The sequence below is a fragment of the Pan paniscus genome, chromosome 1 (assembly GCF_029289425.2).
Source record: "Pan paniscus chromosome 1, NHGRI_mPanPan1-v2.0_pri, whole genome shotgun sequence".
Taxonomy (NCBI): domain Eukaryota; kingdom Metazoa; phylum Chordata; class Mammalia; order Primates; family Hominidae; genus Pan; species Pan paniscus.
This window is the reverse complement of record NC_073249.2, coordinates 113,872,231-113,892,197: the sequence shown is the minus strand read 5'-3', so window position 1 is coordinate 113,892,197 and position 19,967 is coordinate 113,872,231. Positions and strand designations below refer to the sequence as shown.

Below are 19,967 nucleotides of genomic sequence, written 5' to 3'. Positions count from 1 at the left end.
GATAGAAACAAAAAGAGGAGCAGTGTCGGGGAGCTTGGGGCCTGGTGTTCCATGGAGAGGGAGAAAGGAACAAGCCTGGCCAATTCATTCAACTCCTTATAAAAATGATGAGGAGGCTGAAAACCAAGAATTTTGATTGGGAACAGAATACAAGCAGCTGGAGCAGATGAATTACTAAGCAACAAAGATCCTGTTTTTATACAAATATCCTTAGTACAAAAACAAAAGAAGGAAAACTGTAGGGGGGAGTAATGTGCTAAGTAAGCAGAATTGCCTGAAAAAGAAGTTGTTCTAGTTACTCTTTCAGAGTGGGAATCTTAGATTCTTGTATTGTGGATATGGTTCACATATAATGGGATTGTGTGTTTTATTTTGGAGGGATTAAAGGTCATAGGTTGGTCCTCAGTATAAAATCAACTGGTAATTTATTCATTTCATTTGGTAAAAATGTATTGACTGCCTGCTATGTTCTAGGCACCATGCTATGTATTTGGAATACAGCTATACAAAGCATTGTCACATAATTGAAATGAAAACTTTGTATTATTTAAGTCACAAGAACAAGCTATTTAATTATATTACTTTTAGTTTCTCTTTTAATGAAGAATAGATAATGCTATCATTCTAGATACTAAATAAGTGTTTTCTTAACATAATATTACTATCCACTTTATCTTGTAGAAGAAATAACTAAAATACATCTGTCTTCACTCCTGTATTTGTTTGCATTTTAAGGGTTAAAGACAGAAATAGAAATGTAAACAACTTTATTTTGAAAATATTTCAACATTGCAAATATCTCTGGGTCTGATATTCTAGTAATGTAATTGGCTAGTAATTGATGTTAGTGTGATTTATTGTTGAAGGCTAAATGTGTTTTTCAGTTTCAAGAAAATTGCTTTTAATAATTGCCTAGAACAAGAGGTTGATTTGGCAGCAAGATGTTGACAGGAAGTTAGAGAAGTCAATAAAGGAAGTTTTTAGCTGAGAGAGAGTGATTATTCACTCCCATAGCCTCTGCATTGTTATCCATTAGCCACGATAAGAACCTTAGGGAATTCTGAGAGTGTGTCCAGGAAAGGATCTGTCAAACTAGAATCGTATCTCCTCCTTGAGAAAGGAAATAACCAAGGATTCCGCAGCTGAGAGGCTGCCAGGGCTAGTGAAATAGAGTAAGGAAATCTTGGCTGTGTCTTATTCTCTGGTTGTAGTTTAACGCAAGACACTTATTTACTCACTGATGGTGTGTGTGTGTGTGGGAGGGGAGATTAGCATGAGGGGTGGGAATGGGGAGATTTGATGAAGAGAAAACTAACATTTTTTTGGTGACTCAGGAACTGTGCCAGGTACTTCCATGCTTATTAGCTCAATTCCACAAAAATCTTGGGACCACGTATTATTTTTCAAGTCTTCCCACATGAAGTAACTGAAGTTTGGAGATGTTAAGTGATTCACCCAAAGTTGTACAGCTAATATGTGGTTAGGCTGGGTCCTGAAACCGAGGCAGTTTATTTTCAAAGCCTTTGCTTTGTGCATCTTACTGCGCCACATTGCACTGCACATCTGCTTCCTGAAAGCACTTTGTAGGTATGTAAAACTTTTTGTTAAATGCTTTAAGCTGTTTGGGTTAAAAATATATGTTCATGTTATAAGAAAACCAAGACACTCCTAATTATAATCATATAGTACTTGTTACATATCAATGTGTGTGTGTGTGTGTGTGTGTGTGTATATATATATATATATATATATATATATATATATATATATATATATATATGGCGTTGTGCAGATGTTTAAAAGTTGTTACATAGACTAGTTCTTGCTTTTCAGGGTCCCATAATCTAAACCAGATGCCTTCAACTTTGGATAAATATATAGAAGGAAATTTAAAGAGAATTCAAAACAATAGATGATGCAGTGACACTGTGAATAAATGTTATTTATACAGTTTGTAACATTTCATGCTCATTGTTCGTATGTCCCAGGTGGAGTTCAGAAAATATTCACTTCATTTCCACAAAGGGAAATAGTGCCTAGAGATGGTTTTCTTTTAAAAAGTCCTTTTCATAATGCAGTGCCCTTCCTTCCATTGCCCTTCATTCCATTGCTTCCCATGCTTGTCAAGAGACTAAAATGTTACTTATAGTAATAGTCACTATCTCAAAGTAAATAGCACCCTTATTTGATGAGAATTATTATTTCAGTTCTAAAAATGGGGAAACAAAGTCAGCAGGAGGCAAAGTAGCTTGTTAAAGTATTGTGCAACTTTCAAATGGTTGCTTCCACTGCATTTCACGTCTTGGCACTTCTAATTGAGGGTTACTCTAACCACCCTATTTAAAATTGTAACTGTCCCCCACCCCCTGAATTACTAACCCTGGTCTACTTTTTGTTTTCTTTTTCTGTAACTCTTATCTTCTTACTATATAATTTATACTATATAATTTACTTCATTATGTCTATTGTTTATTGTCTGTCTTTTCCAAATTCTACTGCCTCTTACCCTCTCCAGAATGAAAACTAGTATCTTTGTTTTTGTTTACTGATGTAACCCAAACACCTACAAACAGTGCCCAGTATATACTAGGCCCGCAAATATATATTGGCTGACTGACTATATGGTTTAGTATCATGTCATAATATTGAGACTGTAACTTTGGTCTTCTCATTTTCTTCTTTGTATTGTGCGTCCTAGACTTAGTTTGGCCTCTCCTTTTGTCCTTGTATACTCTTAATACTGGATAAGAATTTTGGAGTCTTTTTCAACTCTGAGTCAGTGAATGCCACATAACTTAGTGACTATATTTAAATGGTTAATTTACAATTCTTTCCCTGCAAAGGATACTGTAGTCACTGTGAGTATTTTAGTATTATTGTAGGACTCAAGAGGGAATTAAAACTACAAAAATGACTCATCTTGTTTGACACAGAAAGAAATGTTTCTTCACAGAGGGAGGAGAAAAATATCTTCAAGAGAGAACTAATAGAATCAAATCAATGAACCATGTCTCATCTTTTTGGATAAGTAACTGTTAGTAATCCAGACACTTCATGAGCTTTCATTATGTAAAGTCTTTAGCAGAAGCTAAAGGAGGGACACCAACCACAGTAATTTTAATTTAAGAACAAAATGGAGCATGAAAATAAATTATTAAATCATTTACTCCCACTATTTTTGGGTTAGGGCCAATAATGCGGAGAGAAAGAGGTAGACTAGTTTTGTGTTTGTGGCTATTTTAATAGAGTAGCACAAGTAATCAAAAAACAGTAGGCTGTTTTGAATTTACTGGCTGTCCCTTATGAGTTCACAGTTAGATTGGACTGTCCTCAATGTACTTTCTTTTTTTTCTTTCTTTCCCACATCTCTTTATTTCTCTGATTTTGTTTAAACTTCATAAAGAGCTCTCTGATGTTTCCTTTCCAAACAATGAAGGTTTATCCTTTGTAAACTACCTCTGTACTCCACAGGCTGATGATATGTGATATTCCTATATCATTAAAGTAAAGCCTAAGCACATTCTGTGGCTTTTGTGTCTACTCTGTTGTTGCTGAGCTTATGAACTATTAGAAATAATTCCCTCTTGCATTTTCACACATGGGGAATGTGATGTTCTCTTGGGTATTATGCTAATCATATTTTGGCAGGTTTCTCCGGAGCAGATGCAGAAATGATCATACCACTTTCCAGAGTGTATTATTTTAGCTCCTTTGACTTGGGCCCTAAGTCTGTTTTACCTGATGTTCCTGAAAGATGTTCCTGATGTCCCTCACTGTTCTTTCATGCTGGATGTTCTTGCCTATGCTGCCTCCTCAGCTATCACCCTCTCTTCCCCTTTTTAATGTAGAACTCATTCTTAATGATTTGTCAAAGGCACCCTATTTCACTGAAATGCCTTCTATATTCCCTACCCTCCAAGTGGATTATAGACCTTCTAAGGTCTTTTGACATCTGCATATCTCTAGCACAGCACTTATCACGGTGATTATTTATCTGTTCATCTTTCCAAGTAGACACTCTCATTTTAACTCCCTACCCTAGTCACTAGCATCCCCAGCATAGTGCCTGTCATAAAATGGTGCCACAATGAAAATTTGAAAAATGAATGAATTGAACGTGATAAACATAGATGAGAATCCTATATTCTACAATTTTTTAAATGTACTGAAATTATTCTTTTTGAATCCTCCTATTTATTTCTGTGACTTCTTTGGTGACAAAGTTAGAAAAAAGTGGAGGTCAGTAGGGAGATATGAAGGGACGCCGGTGGAAGCAGTGAGCCTGGGCGGGTGATGGAGTGGGAGATACGTGGCACAGGGGTCAGTGAGTTAATCTGGGCTCATTCAGAGAATGGAAGGTGTGTGCCAAGAAAACTGGTTGGATAGGGATAGGTCAGGGATTCCCTCTTGCATTCTCACACTTGGGGACATGCGTGATTTTCTTTTCTTTTCTTTTCTTTTTTTTTTTTTTTTTTGAGACGGAGCATCGCTCTTTCTCCCAGGCTGGAGTGCAATGGTGCTATCTCGGCTCACTGCAACCTCCACCTCCCGGGTTCAAGCTATTCTCATGTCTCAGCCTTCCAAGTAGCTGGGACTACAGGTGCCTGCCACCATGCTCAGCTAATTTTTGTATTTTTAGTAGAGATGGGGTTTCACCATGTTGGTCAGGTTGGCCTCGAACTCCTGATCTCAGGTGATCCACCTGCCTCGGCTTCTCAAAGTGCTGGGATTCCAGGCATGAGCCACCATGCCTGGCCACATGTGTCATTTTCTTGGGTGTTATACTGATCGTATATTTGCAGGCTTGCTTTTGTGACAGACTTCTTCTGGGGGAAAAAAAGTATCCTTCTATCTTTTTACTTTTGTCCAGTTCCAGGTATCCCTGTTTTTTTCTTCACTCTTCCTTCCTTGTTCATGGGAGTTTTTCTTGAGGACTTCAAGCCCAGCTTCGGAGAATCCTGGTTGTGTCATCTCATCTCCTTTCTGCTCTCTTCTCTACCTAGGCTTTCCACCCTCACACCTCCCGGGGTCTGAAAATGGAAAGATAAGGGTGTTTCCCTGAAAGTTGCTCTTCTGTGTGGGGATGACAGGTTCTAAAGACTCTTTTCTTGTCCCTGCCCTCATTGCCATGATTAATCAGTTAAGTGGCCCGAGGTTTTGTAACAGCACAGTCTTAAAATGCTTCTCCCAAGTTTAATTTCTCTCCATTTGACCTTTTAAGGATGTGAATTGGCTTTAAGCAGTAGACTCCCTTTAGTACGGCACTGTGAGCCTCTCAGTGAATCTGCTACATCCATTCCACCCACGGGTCTGGAAACTTGTCTGTTTACATTTCCCTAAAAACCTAAGATATATTTTTAAGAAGTGCCTTGTAACTTTTCATATAGCCTTTCCCCTACTTTGGGCAGACTGTTTCTTACAGGAATTTGGTAGATCTTTCCAAAGAGCATTCTGTATCTCTATTTTTAAAGCATAAATCCTGTCAACTTTGGAGGAGAAGTGATTTGGCTTGAGTTTTCTCAGACATGGGAACTTTTGACCTAAGTTTGTATTTTACATTGTTGAAAGGGAACTCCGGGATCCCAGAAAACATATGGACTGCAATTGGGTAAAGTTTCTGTTTCAGTACTTATTCCTACTTACTAGCCTTTTAATCTTGGTCAAGTCAGCCATGTGGCTCTCAACTTCCTCATCTGTAACATAAAAGGATTAGAGTAGACAATCTCTAACAAATGCTATAATACCACTGACAAATAAAAATATTAGCTAATATGTGTAAGGCACTGTGTTTAGTGCTTTTTCCCTTAATACAATAGCTTTGAGATATAATTTATATACCATACAATTTACTTCTTAAAAAAGTACACAATTCAGTAATTTTAGTAGATAGGAGTAACCATCACCACAGTCAATTCTAGAATATTTTTATACATCAGAAGAAACCCTTTACCCATTATCAATTACTCTCCATTCCTCCTAACTCCCTCCCAGCCCTAGGCAACTACTAGTCTACTTTCTATCTTTATTTGCCTCTTCTGGACATTTCATACAAATGGAAACATGCAGCATGTAGTAATTTATGACAGCTTCTTTCACTTAGCATGAGGTTTTCAAAGTTCATTAATGTGGTAGCATTTATCAGTACTCTGTGCCTTTTTATGGCTGAATAATATTTTATCATATGGATTTACCACATTTTATCATTTTATTTATCCATCATCAGTTGATTGACATTTGAGTTGCTTCTACTTTTTGAGTAATATCAATAATTCTGTTATGAACATTCTTGTATAATTTTTTGGTAGACATTTATCTTCATATTTCTTGGATATATACCTAGGAGCAGAATTGCTGCGTCAGATGGTAATGCTGTTTAACCTTTTCAGGAACTGTCAGACTGTTCTGAAGTGGGTACATTATTTTACATTCCAACCAGCAGTGTATGAGAATTCCAGTTTCTCCACATCCTCATCAACAGTTGTTATTGTCTGTCTTTTTTATTATATTCATCTGTAATGTGAAGTGTTTATCTCATTGTGGTTTTGATTTACATTTCCCTGATGGTTGATGATTTTCAACATCTTTTCATATACTTATTAGTCATTATGTATCTTCTTTGGAGAATGTCTGTTCAGATCCTTTACCTACTTTATAGTTGGTTTATCTTTTTAATATTGAACTGTAATAGTTTTTAAAAAATATATCCTAAGTACAAGTCTGTTATCAGATAATATGATTTGCAGATATTTTCTGTCATTCTATGTACTGTCTTTTCACATTCTTGATGATATACTTTTCAGCCCAAATGTTTTTAACTTGATGGGATACAATTTATTTTTTCTTTTGTTGCTTGTGCTTTCAGTCATATTTGTGAAAACTTTGCTTATCCCACATTACAAAGATTTACTATTTCTAAGTGATTTATAATTTTACCACCTACCTTTAGGTCTCTGATCCATTTTGAGTTAATTTTTATGTGCGAGGAGGGAATCTAACTTGATTCTTTTACATGTGGATATTTAGTTGTCCCAGGACCATTTGTTGAATTAAGTGCCCAGAACAAGTACATCTATGTATAGAGAAAGTAGATTAGTGGTTGTCAGAGACTGCAAGAAGGGGGGAATTGGAGAGTGACTGCCCATAGGTACAGGCATGCTTTTTGGCATTATGAAAATATTCTGGAATTAGGTAGTGGTGATGGTTGCAGAACTTTTGGAATATGGTAAAAGACATTGAAATATATGCTTAAAAATGGTGATTTTTGTGATATATGAATTATACTGTAGAAATAATAATAACAGTAATAAAGCAAGGTGTCTTTCCATATCTCCATGCCTTGTATTTTCATTAAAAAAAAAAAAAAGAATTTCAGGGCCAGGCTCAGTGGTTTACTCCTGTAATCCCAGAACTTTTGGAGGCCTAGGTGGGAGGATCGCTTGAGGCCAGAAGTTCAAAACCAGCCTGAGCAACATAGCAAGACCTTGTCTCCATGAAAAATAAAAAATTAGCCAGAAATGGTGATGTGTGCCTAGAGTTCCAACTACTTGGAAAGCTGAGGCAGGAGGATCGCTTGAGCCTAGGAGTTCAAGGTTGCAGTGATCTATAATCACCACTGCACTCCAGCCTGGGTGACAGAACAAGACCCTGTCAAAAAAAAAAAAAAAAAAAAAAAGGCATCTCACTTTAATAGTAAGAGGCCAGAATATGATGCTGGCAGCATGTTGTGAGGAAATGTATTAGATGAAAGAAGTTAAATTCCAATTCTCCTTTTTTCAGAAATGAGGTATAGCGGAGAGAAACACGTACTTGGAAAGAGTTGACCCTGCTGAATTGGAAAATGTGGGAAGGGGATGGGGAAGAGGCTGCTCCACCTGAGATCTGGCTCCAGGACTTACAGCAAGGGGAACTTGGGCAAGTTACAGACTCTCTATGCCTCAGTTTCTTTATCAGCAAAACAGAATCATCCCATAAACTATAAGGTCGATGGTATCAGCGGGTCCCCAAACTGACTGCACATCTGAGTCATGTTAACAAACACATTCCAGGCCCCACCTGAGCCCTCTGAATCAGAATCCCTGTAAGGAGGACGATGAACTTGAATTTGCACTGACTTTCCCAGCTGTTTCTTACTCTGATCAACTTGGGGGTAGGACCCATTGAGCTGCATCACATCATTCCAAAGCCAAAACACAACAGCAGGACAAGAATATTTTCAAGGTAGTCTCTAAAGCAGAGGAGAAACTGTTGAGGGAACCTAGAAGTAAAGGAGATCTGGCTTGCTGGGCTCCATTTGAACTTTGAGTACAACAGAGACATGAGCCCTTCGGGACACATGCCTGAGGTAGTGACAGTCCAACTTTGGAAGAGTGGAAGCCCTAGTTTCAAATTCAAGCATGCTTTGAGTAGAAATTAAGTTTACCTCTTTTTGCACAGCAACATGGCCAATCCTTCCTAAGCTGCTCAGCTTACAAGAAAAGGAATCATACTGCTAAGAATTCAAACTTCAGCAGTCATAGGTAAGTAAGGAAGTCTTATAAACCTATTCTAGCCACCTAACCAGAAACTCGAAATTTAGCAGGTTCTTTCAGTTTCAGGACAGTTGTGTTCACTAGATCAGAGGCATTGAGACATGAAGAACAGACCCTTAAAAAGGGAAAGTGTTCCCTTCAGTTTGAGGACATCACTGGAACATTAGGGAAGTGGGAACACAGCTGCTCACTCTACAGTGTGGGTTGCCTTTGTGTCTGGAATGTGTCTGATGTCCTGATCCCTGTGCACATTTCAGGGAGCCTTGGGAGGACCCCAAATCACTGATGGAATTGGGCAGTGCATGGAGATGGCTCAGCAGGACGAGGGTAAATGCAGGGGCAAGTCCAGGTCATACTGAGAGACAATGAGTGGCGCTGATGAGGACAACGATAAAATCAAAAGTTTGTGCTTCATCTTCAAAAACTCAAGCTGATAACAAACTTGGCCTTATGAGAAATAATAAGTATTTTTCTATTTACATGAGAATTTAATCTCAAAACAGAAATCAGAAAAATATGAAGTCCAGGGCATAAAACCTAAAACTATTGCTCATATTTATTGTTTCTAAATAGAGCAAAGTGTAAAATCTTCTCCATAAGACATACATTGTGGTTATAAAAAGGCAAAAGTCTTAGTGAGAATCATTGGTATTCCATAGAAGAGTGAATGAAACACAGCCAAGGGAAGACCCACGTCTCATACTTCTCTTGTACATTCCAAAGTTCCAGGGAAATTCCAGGTGATAGAGGTTATTTCCCATACTGTTAAAGCAAGGTTTCAGACACTTCTGAATTTTGGTCCCAGTACTCTAGAAGGGCACACCTCTGTCCTGGAAAATAATACAGGAATGAATACTCTTCCCGTGACCCATTCTGGTCATTCTTCCAGCATCACAAAAACCAAAAACTGGAAATATGGCCAAATACGTGATTAGCTGTCCCTCATCTTCAGGTTTCTTATCTGTTACTTATAGATGATAGCATTACCTTAAGGATTATGATGAAGATACAATGTCCAAATATAAACACAGTTTTGAGCAAAATACCTTGTACGAATTGGTCAATGAATAATTAGTAAATATGTGAATATTTACTGGATTGTATGGATCCTATGAATAATTACTGAATAATTATTGTGATTGCTTTTATTGGCAGTGCTGAAAACTCATCCCTTTGTGACCTCAAGTAACCCATGACACTTTGTGAACCTGCAGTTTTTTCATGTAGAAACTTGACAGATTTTCATTCTGACACAGAATGTCAGGTCTCCCAGACCCTAGAAAATACATTGACTTAAAGGCTTTGATACATCTCAAAGCAGTATCCTTACAGTGTCACTGGAAGATGGTGCGGGCTGCAGAGAGGGATGCTTTCAAATGGGATTAACCAGTCCTCCTTCCTTCACTTCCACATGAATGCTGGGCAGCCCAGGGTCAACCCACTGCACCCTCAACTCAGGCAAGTCCAGCAGCCAATCTTAGGAGACCTGGGCTACAGAACAGTCTCTCAAGTTCCAGGCTCACAAAACCTAGGTGGGGATGAAAACTGAGAAAGCGAAGAGGTGGTTCAGGGGGTCACTCTTTCCTACTTGTTCCTCTCACCTCAAACTCACCTTCTACTGCACTGCAACACTGAGGATCGCCAAACAACCCTGACCATAACCTTGATCTTGCCATGTTCTGTTAGTGGAATGCAACCCAAAATCAATGGTGTTAGGTCATCTTAACAAAATATATTTCAAACCATATTCCATAAGAACTGCTCGTGGCCGTGTTCTTTTCAGTATATGGGAAAACAAAATGGAAACAACAAAATAGCATGAGGTTTACAAAACTTCCCTAGATAGATGGTCACACATGTTTTCAGGAGACCTCTATATAAATGACTTTGATCACTTGATACCTTGAAAAGAGGTCTTGTGGCACTAGAATGACATCTATAAGTGACAAGTATAAAATGTAGTGCTCAGTGACATTAAAAAACAAATCAACCCACATAGAGGAAGAGCTTTGGACGTAGGGATGTCAAACTGGTGTAGAATGTAATGAAAACCCAAGAAGGTGCCCCAGTAAGAAAGAAGAAATCAGTCTAACAATGGGATGCAGCAGCAAGAATACTGAGACAGGAAAGAAAACATTTAAAAAAAATGAATTATTCACTTTCTAGTGGATACAGAAAAAACTGCAGAAGACCCGGAGGATATCAGGGCAGGCTAAAAGTTTGATATCTTACACTTGTGGAAAAGCCTTAAGCTCTGTTTTAACTGAGAGCAGGTGGGGTGACTTCATGACTACCATTAAGAAAATATAACCTGTTTGGAAACTGTTTCTGCCTTGATGATGTTGTACAGACAAGAGATAAACAGTGAGGAATATGCTTAGATGTATTGGGAAAGACACGGGTCTGTGGCATTGTCACTAGGGTACACGAATACTGAGAGTGAATGCTGAAGGAATGATCCCCATTGGTGGTGACCCTCAGGTGAGACTAGGGTGCCTGTGTTTCAGCAAAGCCTGGGCAATTCGAATGCAGGGCTCCTAAGATTCCGTGACACCCCCACCTTCTAATTCTGTTATGGCAACTGCAGATGGTTACCTGGCACGCTGGCCACATTCTACCTCACTCTTATCAGAGTCTGAGGTACTGGCAGTGCTTTCAGCTCTGTGTTCAGGCACCTCGAACCTTGTTTTTGCGGTGAAGGATCCTAAAGTGTTGTGGGGAGTGATCACATTTTTCACAACAGTAAGTTAAGAATTTCAGTTACTGACATCCCTCAGTCCTGATTAAACCTATTTGATTTCACCAGTTTTTAACCCATCATGTGTTTGCCTTTCTTCTCCCCAGTCCCTGGCCCCACCTCTTCTGCCACAAACGTCAGCATGGTGGTATCAGCTGGCCGTTTGTCCAGCGAGTAGGCAGAGATGAACATTCTAGAAATCAACGAGAAATTGCGCCCCCAGCTGGCAGAGAAGAAACAGCAGTTCAGAAGCCTCCAAGAGAAATGTTTTGTAACTCAACTGGCCAGCTTCCTGGCCAACGGACAGAAGAAATACAGTAAGATCTATAGGCTCACCATCATGAAAGTGATGAATGATGTCCTGTCTTCTCTCTGAGACACTAAATGCTCTCTCCATCAAAAATAATTTCATCCTTCCTGTACTTCTAGGAAAACAGAAATGGGTATTTTAACATTTTGTCAAAGTTGGAAGACAGAGGTACCAAAGTATTTAGCAACTTTCCATGTTTGCAATCAGGTGGGGGTGGGACTAGAGTTAAACTGCCATTTATTGATTTCTGACACAGGCACAGAATGACCTGTTTTCTCCAAGAGGCTCAATCGTGTTTTCAAGAATCGTCTCTGTACCATATAAGATCCTGCAGACAAATAACATCTAGTCTGTTGTTCTAAATGTCTGAGACTAGTGAACTTTTATTCAGTTCAAGTTTCTGTTGAGGCCCAACAGGCAAAGCTCTGTTCTAGTGACTCTGAGGGAAACTTGGTGATAGTAGCCAGTACCTGCTCTGAGGGGCTTCAGGAGGAGTCTACTCCTAATAGAACCTGTGCTGTCTATAAGTGACAGCATCAAGAGCAGGGAGTAGGGGCCGTGCATGGTGGCTCACTCCTGTAATCCCAGCACTTTGGGAGGCTGAGGTGGGCAGATCATGAGGTCAGGAGTTTGAGACCAGCCTGGGCAACATGGAGAAACCCCATCTCCACTAAAAATACAAAAAGTAGATGGGCGTGGTGGCAGGTGACTGTAATCACCCCTGCTCAGGAGGCTGAGGCAGGAGAATCCTTTGAACCCAGGAGGCTGAGGTTGCAGTGAGCCAAGATTTTGCCATTGCACTCCAGCCTGGGCGACAGGGCAAGACTGTTCAAATAATAATAATAATAATGACAAATAAAAATAAGAATAAAAAGCAGAGAGTAGCTTGGTGAGAGTGAGGTCCTGCTTCCTGGGGCACAGAGTCTTGTTGCTAAAGAGGAAGAAAGATCGCACCCGAGAATGTGTGGAGACAGCAGTGCAGTGTACAGAGCAGGGACCGTGGGCCTGTCTCCTGGGCTCCATCCAAGTTGCTTGTCGTGTCTGTCCCTCAGTTACCTCACCTGTTCAGAGGGTACTACAATAATACCTACCTCTGTAAGTTGCTGCAGTGAATTACATGAGCTATTTCTTGTCAATCTCCTAGAACATTTATTGGCACACAGTAAACACTATCAATTAGTTCTTCATTCTGCTGTTTCTAAATTAAAACAAACTTTATTAGCATTTGGGCATATTTCCTTCATGGCCTTATGGTGTTATGTGTCACACTTTATGCTTCAGATATGATTCTTAAAATCATAACTGAAGATATGATTTAAAAATCAAAGATTTTAAAAACCTTTCGCATAGTTGTCCTTGAAATTCCCAGTAAAAGGGAAACCATCAGTCCCATAGTCCTAGGGGCCTTCCCGACTGTACAAGAAATCACTACTCATGCCCCAGTGCAGTGTTTTAGAGGAGAGGCTGCAAGGCTTGGGAAAGTGGCCCCGCATTCAGAGTCAGACCTCAGGGACTGTGAATTCTGACTCCACTTCGTTGTGGTTGAATCATCTTGTCAGCTTCCTTGATGTGCCCTTGAGGTTCTCTTTCTTCATCTCTAAATTTTGGAGGATCAGATGCCAGAAAGGCAGGAGACTGAAGAGTAAAGATGTGGAAATCCCTGTCTAGACCCTGGTACTGGGGAGAGTTTTGTCCTTGGGATGGACCTGGCTCCTGCCCTGTAGGCAATGACCACAGCAGCATGTCCAGCCTTCCACTGAGGCAGGCGTGTCTGTCTTTTCTCAGGATATGAAGAGTGCGAAGACCTCATAAAATCTATGCTGAGGAATGAGCGACGACAGTTCAAGGAGGAGAAGCTTGCGGAGCAGCTCAAGCAAGCGGAGGAGCTCAGGTGAGGGGACCCCATGGGGGCAGGCAGGGGGGCAGGTGTGTACATCTCTGAAGTACAACAGCTCGGTGGGGAGAAATAAGAACGAAGCTGGGCCAGGGGAAGGGCAGGAATTGCCATGGCAGGCTCGCAACACACAAGTATTTATCAAGCAGAGAAGAAGTATAATAAAAATGTATGGGTTGCAGTTGTTTGTCAGGGCCTTGTTTTCTCTTTTTCGAGCAAGTAATTGTTGATGTGAAATTTACATAACACAAAATTAACCAAAGGAGTGTGAACCACACAGCAGCATTCAGTATACTCAAAATGGTGTGCCGTCACCACCCCACTTACCCTGAGTGAGAATCACCTCCTGACTGACTGCGGCTTCTCATTCTTTCACTCAATCAATGTTGCCTTCTCGACCCTGTCATTCTTTTCTTCTTTCGTCTTTTCAATTCGCCCCATCTGCATCTGGCCTCATTTCTGTACATGGCTTTGTATCTAGTGGCCGCAAGATGCACTATGTGTATTTTCACATGGAAATGTCCATGGCCAGAGTGAGGAACTGAAAGGATGTCTTTTTGAAACGGAATTAGGAAGACACCTACTTTTGTTTACAGAAGGGAAAGATGAATGGAACATCATCGAGGATCTTGCAGGAGCCCTCTCTGATACAGAGGAAGCCTGTAAACCATTTTCTATTCTTTCTCTTGGCCACAGACATTCCTTTCAACATGTGCTGACCTTCTGCTTGAAGGTCTCCTTGAGGACATTGTCTCAGAAGGCTCTGTTGCAATATTTGAACGGATCACTCAACCCTTTCTACTCTTAAATTTTCTCTACCGTCTCACCTTAGGCAATATAAAGTCCTGGTTCACTCTCAGGAACGAGAGCTGACCCAGTTAAAGGAGAAGTTACGGGAAGGGAGAGATGCCGCCCGCTCATTGAATGAGCATCTCCAGGCCCTCCTCACTCCGGATGAGCCGGACAAGTCCCAGGGGCAGGACCTCCAAGAACAGCTGGCTGAGGGCTGTAGACTGGCACAGCAACTTGTCCAAAAGCTCAGCCCAGGTAAGGTGGCCATAGGCCCTGATGACCCAAAACCCCAGGCTTATGAGAGGCTCCAGACCTCCATACTTTCACAATGACAGTTGTATCAGTGGGGTTTTTTTCTGCTACACCTATGTGGCCATGACACGACCAGGACTTCCTGGGTAAGAACAGAGATGGGAAACCCATGGGTTTGGAGGTCACAGTATTGCAAGTGTCCCTCCTTCCTTGATGGAAGGTGGTCTTTGGAGCAAGAGGCAGCATCTATCTAGTTTTAAAGGACAGGAAGGAGGCTGTGATGGGAGGGCGCTTGTTGGAGTGAAAAGAGCTCTGGGCTAAGAATGAAGGTTCCCAGGCTGTCTTTTTGGCAGTGTTCTTAGTAAGTGTCGGTGAGTGAGTGATTTATCTTTCCAGAGTTTCTCTCTCTCCATGTGCAAAGGCAGACAAATTGTCTCTTGCAAGGGTCTGAAGCATCCAAATATGGGAACACTTACGAATGCTTTTCAAAATGAGATGAAGCCCCTCTCCATGTGGTGTTGGAGAAGGCACTTGATGTGGGGGCATTTGGTGGTAGGAAGTGCTTCAGACTGGAGCACTCCCCATGGATAGAATGTCCCTGAATAACACAGCAGAAGCCACATGGAGGGCCTGTGCAGTCTCATGACGCATAGAGGACTGTGGGACAAGTTTGTCCTCTCCTAAGAGAAAGAATGAGGTTTGAAATGCGAACTGTGACAGGACACCAAGCCTGTTCCTGGGAATCAGATCTGTGGCAGGATGGGGGAGACAGCTGCCAAAGTCCAGAGAGAGGCTGCACAAGCCTCCAGTGATATGGGAAGCAAAAGGTCTTTTCAGTATTTGGCCACATCTTGATGGTGGCCCTCCACATCAGAAATGCATTGCCCGATGGATCAGGAAACCATGCCAGGGCATTTTGTGAAAGATAAAACATGAGAGTTTTCAGTACAATGCTGAACCATACGTAGATGTTCATGTCTCTGTGCACGTTGGGCTGACTGTGCTTGCGGAATGTGAAGTGGGAAATATCTGAACGAACATTTTGTATTTATAGAAAATGACGAAGATGTTCAAGTTGAGGAGGCTGAGAAAGTGCAGAAATCATCTCCCCCCAGGTAACACTGAATACTCAGGAGCAAGTAATGGGTGGTAACACATGAAAATGTCTAGGAGGCACACCCTCTCTGGCATCTATGGTGGGCCAAAAGCCCGCATCCCCTTGGCCACAGTATGTGAAATTGAACCCAGCTTAGACACAGGGTGCGGCAGCTGTCGTGTTTCTCTATGTGTGCCAAGTGTCATGTCTGTACCATACAGGGATAGCTGAGTCTTCATCCTCCTCAGCTCCTATCTGTCCAGTGCACTGAACACCAGCTGCTCTCTTCCTCTCTGGCTCCCATGGCAGCCATGCTCTGTTGCAGAGAGAAGAGGAGTGCCTGTTCCCTCTTTAAGGGAACCTCCATTTTGCTTTCTGGGACCACTCTCTTAATGCCGCCTGTCAAAACCAGCTAGGACTCCCTGGGGCCCAATCCCTCTGTGTTTAATCTTCTGTCATCTCTGTCCCACCTGGCTCAACAGGGAGGTGCAGAAGGCTGAAGAGAGCAAAGTCCCTGAGGACTCACTGGAGGAATGTGCCATCACTTGTTCAAATAGCCACGGCCCTTGTGACTCCAACCAGCCTCACAAGAACATCAAAATCACATTTGAGGAAGACGAAGTCAACTCACCTCTGGTTGTAGACAGAGAATCCTCTCATGGTGAATGTCAGGATGCTCTAAACATTCTCCCAGGTAGCCTCTATTTTCCTTGTGTCTCATACCTCTGTCTAGGCTATGGAAGATCAATTCTGAGGACAGGCTGTATATACACATATTGTTATTGTTTTAGTCAGAAACTAGGATGGAGCTAGGTGCTGTGACTCACACATATAATCACAGCACTTTGGAAGGCCCAAGTGGGAGGATGACTTGGGTTCAGGAGTTGAAGACCAGCCTGGACAATATGGTGAAACCCATCTTTACAAAGAATACAAAAAATTAGGCAGGCATGGTGCTGCATGCCTATAGTCCCAACTGCTCAGGAGACTTAGGTGGGAGGATCGGCTGAGACGATCCTATCTATTAGTTCTTCATTCTGCTGTTTCTAAATTAACACAAACTTTATTAGCATTTGGGCATATTTCCTTCATGGCCTTATGGTGTTATGTGTCACACTTTATGCTTCAGATATGATTCTTAAAATCATAACTGAAGATACGATTTAAAAATCAAAGATTTTAAAAATCTTTCGCATACTTGTCCTTGAAATTCCCAGTAAAAGGGAAACCATCAGTCCCATAGTCCTAGGGGCCTTCCCGACTGTACAAGAAATCACTACTCATGCCCCAGTGCAGTGTTTTAGAGGAGAGGCTGCAAGGCTTGGGAAAGTGGCCCCGCATTCAGAGTCAGACCTCAGGGACTGTGAATTCTGACTCCACTTCGTTGTGGTTGAATCATCTTGTCAGCTTCCTTGATGTGCCCTTGAGGTTCTCTTTCTTCATCTCTAAATTTTGGAGGATCAGATGCCAGAAAGGCAGGAGACTGAAGAGTAAAGATGTGGAAATCCCTGTCTAGACCCTGGTACTGGGGAGAGTTTTGTCCTTGGGATGGACCTGGCTCCTGCCCTGTAGGCAATGACCACAGCAGCATGTCCAGCCTTCCACTGAGGCAGGCGTGTCTGTCTTTTCTCAGAATATGAAGAGTGCGAAGACCTCACAAAATCTATGCTGAGGAATGAGCGACGACAGTTCAAGGAGGAGAAGCTTGCGGAGCAGCTCAAGCAAGCGGAGGAGCTCAGGTGAGGGGACCCCATGGGGGCAGGCAGGGGGGCAGGTGTGTACATCTCTGAAGTACAACAGCTCGGTGGGGAGAAATAAGAACGAAGCTGGGCCAGGGGAAGGGCAGGAATTGCCATGGCAGGCTCGCAACACACAAGTATTTATCAAGCAGAGAAGAAGTATAATAAAAATGTATGGGTTGCAGTTGTTTGTCAGGGCCTTGTTTTCTCTTTTTCGAGCAAGTAATTGTTGATGTGAAATTTACATAACACAAAATTAACCAAAGGAGTGTGAACCACACAGCAGCATTCAGTATACTCAAAATGGTGTGCCGTCACCACCCCACTTACCCTGAGTGAGAATCACCTCCTGACTGACTGCGGCTTCTCATTCTTTCACTCAATCAATGTTGCCTTCTCGACCCTGTCATTCTTTTCTTCTTTCGTCTTTTCAATTCGCCCCATCTGCATCTGGCCTCATTTCTGTACATGGCTTTGTATCTAGTGGCCGCAAGATGCACTATGTGTATTTTCACATGGAAATGTCCATGGCCAGAGTGAGGAACTGAAAGGATGTCTTTTTGAAACGGAATTAGGAAGACACCTACTTTTGTTTACAGAAGGGAAAGATGAATGGAACATCATCGAGGATCTTGCAGGAGCCCTCTCTGATACAGAGGAAGCCTGTAAACCATTTTCTATTCTTTCTCTTGGCCACAGACATTCCTTTCAACATGTGCTGACCTTCTGCTTGAAGGTCTCCTTGAGGACATTGTCTCAGAAGGCTCTGTTGCAATATTTGAACGGATCACTCAACCCTTTCTACTCTTAAATTTTCTCTACCGTCTCACCTTAGGCAATATAAAGTCCTGGTTCACTCTCAGGAACGAGAGCTGACCCAGTTAAAGGAGAAGTTACGGGAAGGGAGAGATGCCGCCCGCTCATTGAATGAGCATCTCCAGGCCCTCCTCACTCCGGATGAGCCGGACAAGTCCCAGGGGCAGGACCTCCAAGAACAGCTGGCTGAGGGCTGTAGACTGGCACAGCAACTTGTCCAAAAGCTCAGCCCAGGTAAGGTGGCCATAGGCCCTGATGACCCAAAACCCCAGGCTTATGAGAGGCTCCAGACCTCCATACTTTCACAATGACAGTTGTATCAGTGGGGTTTTTTTCTGCTACACCTATGTGGCCATGACACGACCAGGACTTCCTGGGTAAGAACAGAGATGGGAAACCCATGGGTTTGGAGGTCACAGTATTGCAAGTGTCCCTCCTTCCTTGATGGAAGGTGGTCTTTGGAGCAAGAGGCAGCATCTATCTAGTTTTAAAGGACAGGAAGGAGGCTGTGATGGGAGGGCGCTTGTTGGAGTGAAAAGAGCTCTGGGCTAAGAATGAAGGTTCCCAGGCTGTCTTTTTGGCAGTGTTCTTAGTAAGTGTCGGTGAGTGAGTGATTTATCTTTCCAGAGTTTCTCTCTCTCCATGTGCAAAGGCAGACAAATTGTCTCTTGCAAGGGTCTGAAGCATCCAAATATGGGAACACTTACGAATGCTTTTCAAAATGAGATGAAGCCCCTCTCCATGTGGTGTTGGAGAAGGCACTTGATGTGGGGGCATTTGGTGGTAGGAAGTGCTTCAGACTGGAGCACTCCCCATGGATAGAATGTCCCTGAATAACACAGCAGAAGCCACATGGAGGGCCTGTGCAGTCTCATGACGCATAGAGGACTGTGGGACAAGTTTGTCCTCTCCTAAGAGAAAGAATGAGGTTTGAAATGCGAACTGTGACAGGACACCAAGCCTGTTCCTGGGAATCAGATCTGTGGCAGGATGGGGGAGACAGCTGCCAAAGTCCAGAGAGAGGCTGCACAAGCCTCCAGTGATATGGGAAGCAAAAGGTCTTTTCAGTATTTGGCCACATCTTGATGGTGGCCCTCCACATCAGAAATGCATTGCCCGATGGATCAGGAAACCATGCCAGGGCATTTTGTGAAAGATAAAACATGAGAGTTTTCAGTACAATGCTGAACCATACGTAGATGTTCATGTCTCTGTGCACGTTGGGCTGACTGTGCTTGCGGAATGTGAAGTGGGAAATATCTGAACGAACATTTTGTATTTATAGAAAATGACGAAGATGTTCAAGTTGAGGAGGCTGAGAAAGTGCAGAAATCATCTCCCCCCAGGTAACACTGAATACTCAGGAGCAAGTAATGGGTGGTAACACATGAAAATGTCTAGGAGGCACACCCTCTCTGGCATCTATGGTGGGCCAAAAGCCCGCATCCCCTTGGCCACAGTATGTGAAATTGAACCCAGCTTAGACACAGGGTGCGGCAGCTGTCGTGTTTCTCTATGTGTGCCAAGTGTCATGTCTGTACCATACAGGGATAGCTGAGTCTTCATCCTCCTCAGCTCCTATCTGTCCAGTGCACTGAACACCAGCTGCTGTCTTCCTCTCTGGCTCCCATGGCAGCCATGCTCTGTTGCAGAGAGAAGAGGAGTGCCTGTTCCCTCTTTAAGGGAACCTCCATTTTGCTTTCTGGGACCACTCTCTTAATGCCGCCTGTCAAAACCAGCTAGGACTCCCTGGGGCCCAATCCCTCTGTGTTTAATCTTCTGTCATCTCTGTCCCACCTGGCT

The 19,967-nt window shown here is 42.3% G+C and overlaps 1 protein-coding gene across 1 annotated transcript in view; it reads left to right on the top strand.

The window, feature by feature from the left end:
• Positions 1-1,943: 1,943 nt before the first annotated feature.
• The window catches only part of LOC129394614 (neuroblastoma breakpoint family member 12-like), a 46,534-nt gene continuing 28,510 nt past the window's right edge, over positions 1,944-19,967 (top strand). The window contains exons 1-9 of the mRNA XM_063606287.1: positions 1,944-8,516; positions 11,373-11,582; positions 13,361-13,466; positions 14,302-14,516; positions 15,568-15,628; positions 16,092-16,303; positions 17,243-17,348; positions 18,184-18,398; positions 19,450-19,510. Of these exons, the coding sequence (XP_063462357.1) occupies positions 11,450-11,582; positions 13,361-13,466; positions 14,302-14,516; positions 15,568-15,628; positions 16,092-16,303; positions 17,243-17,348; positions 18,184-18,398; positions 19,450-19,510 (1,109 nt within the window). The 5' untranslated portion in view covers positions 1,944-8,516; positions 11,373-11,449. The remainder of the gene's footprint in view (positions 8,517-11,372; positions 11,583-13,360; positions 13,467-14,301; positions 14,517-15,567; positions 15,629-16,091; positions 16,304-17,242; positions 17,349-18,183; positions 18,399-19,449; positions 19,511-19,967) is intronic.